We start from the raw sequence: 12,423 nt of genomic DNA, 5'->3' as shown, positions 1-12,423 counted from the left end.
GAAATTAACAATTTTTAAATTTTGGTTGATGCAAAACAAATTGCCTGTTGTTTAAAAATATTATTGTTTCTAATGGAAAAACTAAATACTGTTATGCTAAATATGTAAATCTTATAATTTTAATAAAATTTCAATTCTTTTTCAATTCAATTCTTTCGTTAAGAACTTTTAAATATCGTCAAATATGTATGTGCTTCATACTTACATACATATGTATATATGTATGTTAAGCTTTTATTTCTTTTAAATTTATATAATCAAAAGCGCTTACATAAATACGTTAGTAAGTACATACATATCTATTTTAAGCAGCACATTAGCACATATTTACATAAGCCCGTAAGTTAGCACATTATAAAAAGATACCCCCTACAAATACACACACACATACATACAAACAGAGAAGTACAGCAATAATAATATGTTATAATCATCAGTACGAGTATTTGCAATGCTTTCTTAATCAACTTAAAACTCGGCAAATCTCCAAATATACAGACTTTCCTACGAACACAGACATACATACATATGTACATATTCATATACATATATGTATATTTGGCTCCAACAACAGCAAACGCAGTTACCATGAACTCCCAACTTTGTTGCAGCGCCTGCCAGCGAGTGGCGGAGTTTGTGAGTACGAACAAATATAGTATGTATATCTATGCTTATGTATGTATATATGTATATGTGTATATGTATTTGTATGCAGCATTAACCGCACGGCAAACAACAACTCACAAAACAGCCTCACAATCAACCCACCGACCCAACAACCCACCAAAGCTATCTCTACACCATTTGCTACATGTAAATATATACAGTCAATTTATATGTATGTGTGCATGTAGTACATGAATCGCGTAAACAGTAAGGCACTGCGCATGCTTTCGCGCTTATGTTGTTGCGTTCGCGCTCTTTTTCGCTTCGTGCTCCACGTTCCACGCTCTAAGCTCCAAAAGTTTTACTAGAGCGCCACAAACAACGAGAATATGCTTACAAACAAACACGCATGCATACATACATGCACACAGAAATACATGTATTACACACATATACATATGTACAATGAATAGCGCAGCGTTTTGTTGGTTAGCGTTTTTGTAGCGAAGCGCTCTTGGGTCGGAAAATGTTTTGAGCTTTGTTGGCTTTTTCTTGTTTTTGCTTTTGCTATTGTTGTTTTCGTTTTTGTTTTACGTTTTGCGCGTCGTTAGTGAATTTTATTTCGTCTTCCTTTATGAAAATCATTTTGTATTTGCGCGCTTCTCTTTCATTCTATACGAATGAATACACCACGAACACCTAGAGACACCTTCCAGAGCACGCAAACGAATGCAAACATACATACACAATAGGGTGAGCAAAAAAAAAAATCCAACTTACGGGGAAAGTAGTGAAAGAATATCTCTGCAAGGTAGGATTTTTAGCTTAAATTTAAGAAATATTCCTGTTCTTCAAAAATATCAATATCCAAAAAGTTAATGCTACAAAAATAGACGAGACCGGGAAAAACTTCCTTAACGAAAACATAATTTCACACGATTTGTTCAAAGGATATGGGTTATTTTATCTTAAACGAAAAGAAATCTTAACTGTATCTTTACATTATTAAAGGGTGTAAAAAGATCTTAATCTTGTCAGTAAGTGTGTACGACATCTATGTATATGTTATAGAGGTTTGATCTGAACAATATATTTGGAGATTGTAGCGTTGCTTTCGTAAAGCTGTGTAAACTGACGTTTAGCAAAACCAAAAGCTCCGTCAGGATTGGAAAGGACCTCACCGAGCCATTCGATACCAATCGAGGTTTCAAAAAGGCGACTCTGCCACTTCTTCAATCTACTGCTGGAGAAAATTATACGAGCTACAGAACTAAATAGAGAAGGTACCATCTTCTATAAGAGCATACAGTTGCGTACGCCGATGTTATTGATATCATTGGCTTCAACAACCGCGCCGTTAGTTCTGGATAAGGAAGCAAAGCAAATGGGGCAAGACGAAATGTCTCCTGTAATAAACAAACATTCATCGTACTAGCGACTAGGCTCCCACGTCACTGTTGATAGTCATAACTCCGTAGTTGTAGATAATTTCGTCTATCTTGGAACTAGTATTAACACCAACTGCAATGTCAGCCTCGAAATCCAACACAAAATTAGGCTAGCCAACAGGTGCTACTTTGGATTGAGAGGCAATTGAGAATTCTCGACGAACAAAGACCAAACTCTATAAGTCATTCATCATCCCCGTTCAGCTATATGGTGCAGAGGCATGGACGATGACAACAACTCACGAGTCGACGTTGCGATTTTTCGAGAGAAAGGTTCTGCGGAAGATGTATGGTCCTTTGCGCATTACAACGGCGAATATCGCATTCGGTGGTGCGGGGATGAGCTGTACGAGTTATACGACAACACTGACCTAGTTCAGATAATTAAGAGCCCGCAGCTACGCTGGCTAGATCATGTCGTCCGTATTGATGAAAACATTCCAGCTCTGATGGTGTTTGACACAGTAGTCGCCGGGGGAAGCAAAGGAAGACCTCCAATCTATTGGAAAGACCAGGTGGAGAAGTACCTGGCTTCGCTTGGAATCTTCAATTGGCGCCAAGCAGCGAAAGGGAAGAACGATTGGCGCGCTGTTGTAAGCCCCGCTATAACCTACGCCAATCAAAAAGAAGAAGAAGGTGAGGGGGATTTTTTCTTAAAAGAAAAAAATGGTAACTATACCGAAAATACAATATCCATCACAGGTACATAGAGATATCAGAGTTCAGTAGCTTTGTATGACAGCTATATGCTATAGAGGTTTGATCTGAACAATATATTCGAAGATTGTAGCATTGTCTTTGTCAATATATCCAGACTAGGCTATGAAGGTTACGTTAAGTTACTCTGATAGTTTTGCTGCTTAGCGATGCCAGGCGGAGTACTGTTATGCAGTTCATGAGAAGTAGTCATTCTTCAGGATGTCAGCGCTTGACGTGAATATCAATGGGTTCTGCGGCCTTATAAGGATACCACTTCCGGTGTCTCATATCGTAAGACCCCCAACTTGCCTTTTTGGTGAGGGACATTTGCAAGAGTTGCCACATTGTTTCATTGGTGGATTTCTCCTTTCATTTCTCATTTTCTGCAGTCATTTCGATCTGTAAGCCGCAATCTGCAGGCATGTGCCACCACCAGTGAGTATCTCAGGGTTTAAATATCGTTAGCATTTTTGAGCTACTGCAATTATCACTGCGCTGCATATTGAGCCGGGGCATTGAGCAAAAACCGAAAAACACAAATATAGGAAATTTGTGTCTAAATATATGGTTTTAAAAATATTTTTTAACTTGTTTAGTTCTAGGTTCACCCTAACATTTAGCTGTAGATTCTAAGGCTGCAAAGTTGTACATTTTTCTATAGCTTTCCAGGGGTGTGTGTGTTCGTATTGATGGTAGTACTCTTCTATGGTATATGGCTTTCCGATTTCATCTTCCATGCATTTCTGCTGGCTGACGACTCCACTATGGTCTAATATGCGATTGCTGGTTGTATCTATCTGTCTATATGTATGTATGTGGTGTGTGTGTGAGGTATAGCCTAACCGACTGGCTGTTCGCTTTGTTAGTTATTTGGTTGGCACGACGATTTGATGATGATTTTTTGTTTTGATTGTTGGCTTCAAACTTGTTAGGTGGGTTTCGCTCGCTCCCAGCTGCCAGCATTCTAGCCCGTATGTACTTTATCAGCGTCCCACCAGCGCTTCGATACCTAATGCAACAGCCACAGCACCGCACATCAGTTCGGCTCAACGTGAGCTTCTTTCTACTTACGCGCATATAATATGAGTACATGTACATTTAAACACACACACGTATGTATATGTATATGTGGGTACTTCTGTATGCCCATGCGGTTGCGCTGTTTTTGTGCGGTGCTGTGTATCCGTCGGATAAGTTTGGTTATTCTTGTACTCAATTATACGGGAATTACGCGTCTATCTGCGCTTCACGAGTGGCTAACGAGGCACACACACGTGTATATAACACTTACGCGCATTAGACATATGGGCGAGCGGCAACGCTCACACATATTTATATACCTACATGCATATATAGAAATATCAGTCATAGGTAAGTATCTTCCTCGAAATGAATTGAGGTGTGTAATATGCGCACACACAGGCACACACATACACAATACTAGTAGGATATGTCATGAAGTGCTCGCCAGTTGGCTAAGGCTTGGCCACGAGTTGACTGTAATGGATTAATTGTTGCAATGTGACAGTTATTACTTCTACCCATTCTTCTACTTATGCATTTAATCGTTTACTTTTATTTTCATCACATTTACACACATTTCTCTCGCCTGTTTTTTTTGTTTTACTTTACTATTATTATTATTTCATTTGCGTTTGTTGCGTTACTCATACGTCCGTCCAACTTTTTGGCTGTGTTGTTGGTGAATGTAGTCACTTCGAGGTGGGTTAATTAGCGCGTCTAAGCACCTAATAGGCATACTTTTCGCAACTTTTATTTCATTATTAGTTCAGTATATGTATATCTGTATGTCTGTAGCTCAACACCTAACCAGTTGGGGTTGTTTATTAGGGATGAAATTTATGATTATTTAATTGTGGGTTTACTGCTGACGTTTAGTGGTTTCAGTATTGACGAGTCAAGGGTTTTCGGCCTGCAATTAGTTGATATTTTCATCTTTGTATATCGAATCAAAATAATATATTTTTTAATTCCACTAGATTTTACCTGAATAATAAAGGGCGGCCCATTTCGAGCTTCCCTACTTTTTTAAAAGAAAAACACAGAAACTTTAAATTTAGTGGGAAATGTTTATTAGCATTTAGTTTTTGCTGCCTGTCAGATAGTCCATCTTTTGAGTCTAATTTTTATTGACTCGTTCGAGCCTGAATCGTAGAGGAATTCTCCGCATCGACTTCAGACTTTACATATCCCTACATGAAAAAGTCTCACAGTGTGATATCAAATGATCTTGGTAGACAATCGACCGGATGAAAACGAAAAATTATCTGCTCACCGAAGGATTTTCTCAATAAATCCATTGATTGATGCGATGTGTGATAAGTGGCGCCGTCTTGTTGAAACCCAATGTGACCGAGATCACGAGCTTCAATCTCAGGCATCAAATAGTTGGTTAGCGTGGCGCGATAATGATCGTCATTGGCCCGTTGCGTTCCCAACGATATAATTTTTGAAGAAATATGGACCAAACTTTTGTTTTTCTAGATGATGACAGTTCTTGAATCTCTTCAGGTTGCTCTTCGTCATAAATGCGACAATTTTGCTTGTTTATATACCCATTGAACCGGAAGTGGGCCTCATCGCTGAACAAAATTTGGTTCGAAAACGTCTGATCTTTTTGAAACTTTTCAAGAGCCCTTAGAGCGAAGCGATGTTGCTTGGGAACGTCGAACGGATTCAGTTCTTGCACAAGCCGTATTTTGTATGCCTTCAATATAAGATCTCGTCAGAATATAAGATCAAGTCGTTCCATACGTCAGTCCGAGTTGCTCCGAATGTCGCCAAATGGTGGAGAGTCTTTACTCTCTGCTCCGGCCGCTAAATTTCCTTCATTGCGTGCTGGAGGTGGACTGTTCTAATAATGCATGCTGGCTCTCAAGATGCGTGATGGTCTTGTGCAAAGTATATCCTGTAGGCCGATTATGTTGACCAGAAGTTGAGCGAAGCGCGCGATACACATTCTTTACAGAACGTTTTTTCAGGCGTACAATATAATATTGAACAAAAATAACATGACAACTTGACACGTGTTCTGTCAAAAAAGACTATTGAAAAAAGTACCTTTAATTGGATCGCCCGTTATTTGACTAAAGCTCTAGAAAGCTGAGCTATAATTAATATGTATACTTTTAAGATTCATTGAAAAAAATTTACAATGTTTTATCTTATAGATTAATTTGTAATAGTTACAGAAAATACTGCCAAGATCGTCAAGGCTTTACTGAACATTTTTCCCAAACTTCTTTTGCCGTAAAGAACACTTGGGAATTCTAACATTATTCATTTGATAGAAACTTCCAAAATGTTTTCTGTGGACTTTGAATGCGTATAGCATTATTGTGTTGCAGGATAAATGATTCTACAATAAGCGTATCTCCAGGAGGAACTGTATTACTATATGAGGTGCTCTAGTTACTATTTTACCTGTGACAGTCTTAAAAAATTGTTGAGTTATGTTCAAAAGAGCTATAAACTTCTTTTACTCCTATGTCTTTTGCAGATATTGATTCAAAAAGATTGATACCATTTAAGATCTCTTCGTCAAACGTAACTCAGCCGTTATATCCATGTAAATTACAGTTTTACTTAATAGATTTTTTTCTAAGTTTAATATCAGTTAAGGTTAAATACAAAAGCATTCGTTATCTACCTGCAGGCAACAAAATATTCCTTGCTTAGCGTCTAATTTGGCACTTTAATTTAACGACACTAAATAAAGGTGGGTTCAATAGTCGGAAAAAGTCGTCAAAAAGTTATGATGACTGGGTTTTGCACATGCTTATTATAAAACGGAAAAATCTTGGCAAAATAAGACTTTAAAGGCAAGCTATATGACATTATATGAGAGAAAACGACATTGTAAGTATATAGGGGAAGCTATTTCAAAAGTTACTACTAGTAAATAGAATGAAAAATAAGAATAATTGGCAAAAATAAGTAATATAAGCTTAAGCAGGGGTCAATTATTACTCAGAAAATATATTTTACGTTTATTGTTGTAGTTTGCTCTAGTATTATACTTGAAAGAAATAACAATTTAAACTAATTTTTAAATTTTTCTCTTTAATTTCAGCTGCTTGTTTATGTATATTAACGCTAGAAGAAGAGAGTGTCTATCAAGCCAACATTGACCAGAAATAGATACATACATACATACATACGCATTTGTATGAATATTCGACGATATTTCTCCTGTGATATTTAATCAAAAAAATTTCTGTTTCCTACAGCAATTGAAATTTAGCAAATACTTAAGCGAGTACAACAACAACAACGCTAATAAAAATACCGCACACGCGCTCACATTCATTTGTTGTTGTTGTTATAAAATAATTTCGTGAGTGTGATTCTGTGTGTGTTTTTTGCATTTCTGACATGTGCTTGGCGTGTTCGAAACGGTGATGTTGCCAAATAAACTGGTTGTAATCTACTGCCAACAAACGACGCAAGAACATCGTCCCAACGATAACAGTATCAACACCAGCAGCAACATCATCAACAGCAACTGCAACAGCAACAACAAAAACAGTATAAACAGCAATTGCATTAGCAGCAGGAACAGCAGGACCAGCCACGACAACAACAACAACAACAACAACAATAATAACTACGACATTGGCAATTGCCAACACCACAACGTGAACGACGGCAACAGCGCCGCTGCCGTCGACGACGACAACGACGACGACCACGACGAGGACTACGTCAATGACGGCCACGCCTCAATCAAGTATGAAAATTGTGTTGGTCAAGTGTGTCGTGTTAGTGGTTGCATTTTGAGTGTGTTAACGACGTTAGCAAGTCTGCAGCAACAAGCGAGCACGCATCCCGCTTGTGTTCCAGACCAGCAACAACAACAAAAACAACCGCAACGAGTTGCCCAACAACAGCAGCAAGAGTCACTGCAACAGCAAAGCCAAGAAAAGCAAAAACATAAACAAATACATGAACAGAAATATACACAACAACAACAACAACAACGTGTTTGTAGTAGAACACTTACGAAACCAGCAACAACAACCATAATAAAGCACGCAAGTCGTACGTATCTATTGCCAGCAAATTTCCGTCATTTGCCATTCAAAGTGCGGCCAGTGAGGGCTATTGAACTGTATGCGAAGCAGCGCCAGAAGCAGAAGTATTGGAAACGGAAATTTGCAAACATAATTCGAAAATATGAATTTAATTATTGTCGCCATTGTGCTACTAATGGCCCACAAGGAATACATGGCAAGCCCAACACCATTAAAATTACCAGGTGAGTGGTCGCATCGAGCAAATACAAAGCGATATGTCCATACAAGCCTAACTAGAAACATATATATGTACATATGTATGTACATATATGTACATATGGTACATATGTATGTATGTACACACATTATCCCATACATTCACCACAAACCATACAAATCTGCCCACAACTATTAAGTCTTGTACACATAAATGTTTCTAAGACATATTTACACACATACACAAATATATGTATGTATACTTACCTATATGTGATGTACGTTACGTCTGGTTGAGATTACGTAGCTTATAATGAAAAATTCATGCGCAACTCTGACATCTATCTGCACATTAATGTATTTTTGATGCGGTGGGTGTCCTCTGCAATATACCCACATACCTAGATATGTACATATATACCCTGCTGCAATGGCAATCCAGCGTCATAAACGTCCACAATGAATTATTCACATATTTGTTGAGCGGCGTGTGTGGGCAGGAGTTTTAAAGTAGCGCAATTCAATGCTGCTTTGTAAACAATATTAGTCGAAGTTGTTGGTGGGGACCCTGCAAAAGGACGTTAAGTCGAGTATTATGGCAAAGTAAAATATTACAGCTTTGTTTGCTTGCGACTTTTCCATACGCTGCTAAGTCAATATTAAGTAGATTTTCCGTTTGATGGAATTGAAATTTGCTGTTACAGGAAACATATTGTATTTTGCGCATAAGAGTCGTCTGCTAATGCCAATCGGCCTTTCGTTGTTAGTCCAACAATGGTTGGCTTTTCCGTTAGCTGTTGGAAAACTCTCAAGTCAATGTTCGGATAATTGAATTACATTTCTTTCTTTAGATTTTACCTGTCTGGCATCTTTTGATTTTAACCCTTGTTAATTTTTCAAACGGAGAAAAAGTTTTCAATTGTTTTCAAACTTCTTTGTTCGCACGCAGACTTTCTGGTGTTGAAGTCCCTTAACATTATTTTCATGCGTTATAATGAAACTTTTCCTAATCACAAGCTTGCTTTTTTTTCCATACAAACCCTTTTTTAAGATTCTAAATAGAACTTTATTTATTAATCTAACATCTAGAAGAAAACAATGAAGACCCTGTAAAATACATACATACATATACCCGGAAATTGTAAATAAAAAGCAAAATATTTAATTATTCATCAATATTTATTTTGTTGCCTTCAAAGTAATTCCACCAGATGTTAAACACTTATGCCAATGATATTTCCAGTCCTCGGAAGCGATTGCCTTTAGCGCCTGCAAGAAATTTTGTTTTATCTCTTCGATCAACTGAAAACGGGTTCCACGGAGCGGAATTTCAGTTTTGAAACAAGAAAAAAACACGCGGAGATTTGCCTCCTGTTGAATAAGATGGCTGATCGATGGTATTCATTGCGTTTTTGGCTTTAAATTTGGTCACAATTGTGGCTAGACGCGATGGTAGATTAGCATCGTGTAAAATCCATGAATTGTTTTTACACAATTCCGGCCGTTTTCGACGGATGTTCACACGCAAACGCCTCAATACGGCCAAATAGAACTCCTTATTGGGCGTCTGTCCTTTTAGAACAAGTTCATAAAGCACCAAGTCTCAAATATAGAAAAACAATGATCCTAAACTTGATTTTTCAGCGGCTTTGGCATGGTTTGATTGATGATTGTTGACTTGTTTGCATGTCAAACTCATAAATCCATGTATCACCGGCAGTTATAATGCTCTTCATGAATGTGTGATCGGAATTCGTACGATCCAGCATGTCGAAAAAGACCTTTTTACGGTACTCTTTTTGAAAAAAATTCAGCTTTATCGAAACGAGCCGAGCAAGAAGGCGTTTCATACCCAAAATCCATCCATCAAAGTCATTTGAACGGACTCGCGAGAAATGTTGAGCTCTCTTGCCTACTCTCTAATACTTGGATGACGATTTTCAAGCACCATATACTTTTTTAATCTTTTCATCAGTTGAAGATGTCTGCAAAAAACCATAAAATCACGGCTAACATATTTCGAAACAAAACAATTAAATTTTACACTTTGGATGCTCTTTGTTTTCTGATTCACTAGGAAAGCTGTGCTTCCTCCTGCCTAACAGAGCAAAATTCACTTCGATTAGCCTAGAGCAGAGTTAGAACTTTTAAGCTGAGCCTATAAGATTACAGATAACTTCTCATTTAAGGGGTTATAAACAGTTAGAAGGTCGAAAAAATAGAATTTTCCACAATTTTTTTCTGAGAAAACTTTTAAATTTAATGATCCAAAAATTTGTATCTTTAAAATGTATTTTAAGACTTAGTATTAATAAAAATATATATTTGGAAGCGAACTACAGCTGATTTCGGGAAGCTTCTCTCAAAAAAGACATATTGCGGTGACCACTTTATCTTTGATCTGGTTCCTCTAAAATTAAAAAAATCAAATTTAAAATGTTTATAAAAAAATATTTATCGGTGAGAAAAATTCTTCGATTAGTTACTAAAACTATATTTAAAAAGCTCGTCTTCAAATTTCGATTTTTTGAAAATTCTAGCTGTACATAACCCTTTAACTTTTGAGTTTGAAACCTAATGTGACCTTTCGAACTTTCAAATCTTGCCAATATCGATAGTCTACAGCTTTAAACATATAGTAAGATACTAATAAATGGATATTTTAAATATTTTAAAGTGTAGCTCTCAATAGTCAATACGGACGATCGGTTTATCTTTAAACGCATTTGAATGAATTTCGTCAATTTTTGATTTTTGTTCGACCGAAGATCATTGTACGGAGAATATATTCAAGTATAAAATCTTCATCATAAAGCTTCATTCACAGAGAAGTGCAATGCAACAGTGAAGCACCTTTTGCTCTGTATCATCGGAGTTCGTCTATAATACAAAAAATATTTAATTTTTTTCTTCATAAGACTTAAAATGTGAGAAAACTATATTTTAGATTCCAACTATGAAACAAAGAAATACTGCAAATAAATTTAGCATAAACTTCTAATATTATCAAACGTTTCGAAATCAAAAATTTGTTGGTTTTTAAATTTGCGGAAAATGTGTAAAAAGCAGATAATTATGTAAAGATTGTGTAAATCAAATCTAAAATATTCGCTTAACGCAAAAGTTAAACAAGTTGTATAAAGAGGTAAAAAAAATTTATATCTCGCTATTTTCTCAAAGAAAAAAAATTCAAATACACTTGTATACTTTATAACCCATGAACGCAATTAAGCTGTCGAAAAAGTGAGGTTAAGCTGTTGACATAATTCATGAATGTACAAGTAATATTTTATCATAACGAATTTGAGTGGCAATATTTGAAATTCTCTATTATTACCACTTTCCATTGAATTTTTTAATACGGGAAAAAAGTAGTGGAGAAAACTATACTCACTCTATAATGGGCGTTTTTTGGTATTTTTATTAACTAAAAAATGAGTGATCTACTCTCGATGAAAAATATAATAATAAAATATTTTATTATTTTTGCTCGCTATTGTATAAAATTAGCAAATTTGTGACCTCACAATTGTTGAGAAATATTTTATTTAGTGTAAAAAATAAGCTTGAATTTGCATAAGCTATATTCTATTGAAAAAGTGTAGTAATTTTTGTAAATTGTTGCTTTATTGCGCAATTCATACATCTATCAATATATGCATGCATATCTCTGGTATTATGTTACGAGTATAATAGCATATATCGAGTTAAGTTGATTGTTGTACCTGTATTTTGGTTTCTAACAGTACATTCGGGGTAAATATTTTAATTCTATTATACATTTATTTGAAGATTCAAATTTTGGGCGATTATTGAAGTATAAGCACTTTTGAATTAAAAAAAAAATAAATTTATCTGTAGGCAAAATTTTTTTTTAAAAATGGGCGTGGCCCCGCCCTCCTATAAGTTTAATGTATATCTGTATATATCTCTTAAGCCACCCAAGCTACAGCAACTGGATTCGAGTAGCGCAAATATTATAAGAACTCTTACCAACAGTGTGAAATCAATTACTAAACTCGCCAGATACATTCAATTTTACCTCCGAGATAGTATGAGGGGGCTTTATGAGGCCATTTTTTGGTGAAATCATATATCTCGGGAGCCGAAAGACCGCTTTCTACTAAATTTATTACGTAAGATTCTTCTTCTATGTCACAGTGCGAAAATTGGCGAAATGGGACTACAACCACGCCTACTTCCCATATAACATAGTTTTAATTTCATTTGATTCCTTCACTTTCCAGTAAACAAATCAAGAAGCAATTAATATAGCGGGTTAAAACTTAGCACGAATAATGCCTTTAGAGTATGCCACCTTATGGCCAAAAAGTGTCGTAGTCCAACAAAAACTTTTTAAGCCCTAGGTACCGAATATGTGTACCCCCATAACCCCAGTTGGCTTTTGATCAAAAAAA

At 36.2% G+C, this 12,423-nt stretch overlaps 1 protein-coding gene across 1 annotated transcript in view; it reads left to right on the top strand.

Annotated features, from left to right (window-relative positions):
• The window catches only part of LOC120770755, a 129,795-nt gene that overhangs the window by 16,346 nt on the left and 101,026 nt on the right, over positions 1–12,423 (top strand). The window contains exon 2 of the mRNA XM_040098344.1: positions 6,847–8,031. Within this exon, the coding sequence (XP_039954278.1) occupies positions 7,950–8,031 (82 nt within the window). The 5' untranslated portion in view covers positions 6,847–7,949. The remainder of the gene's footprint in view (positions 1–6,846; positions 8,032–12,423) is intronic.

This window comes from Bactrocera tryoni, chromosome 1 (assembly GCF_016617805.1).
Source record: "Bactrocera tryoni isolate S06 chromosome 1, CSIRO_BtryS06_freeze2, whole genome shotgun sequence".
NCBI classification, from domain to species: Eukaryota; Metazoa; Arthropoda; class Insecta; order Diptera; family Tephritidae; genus Bactrocera; species Bactrocera tryoni.
This window is presented reverse-complemented; position numbering and strand designations above follow the sequence as displayed.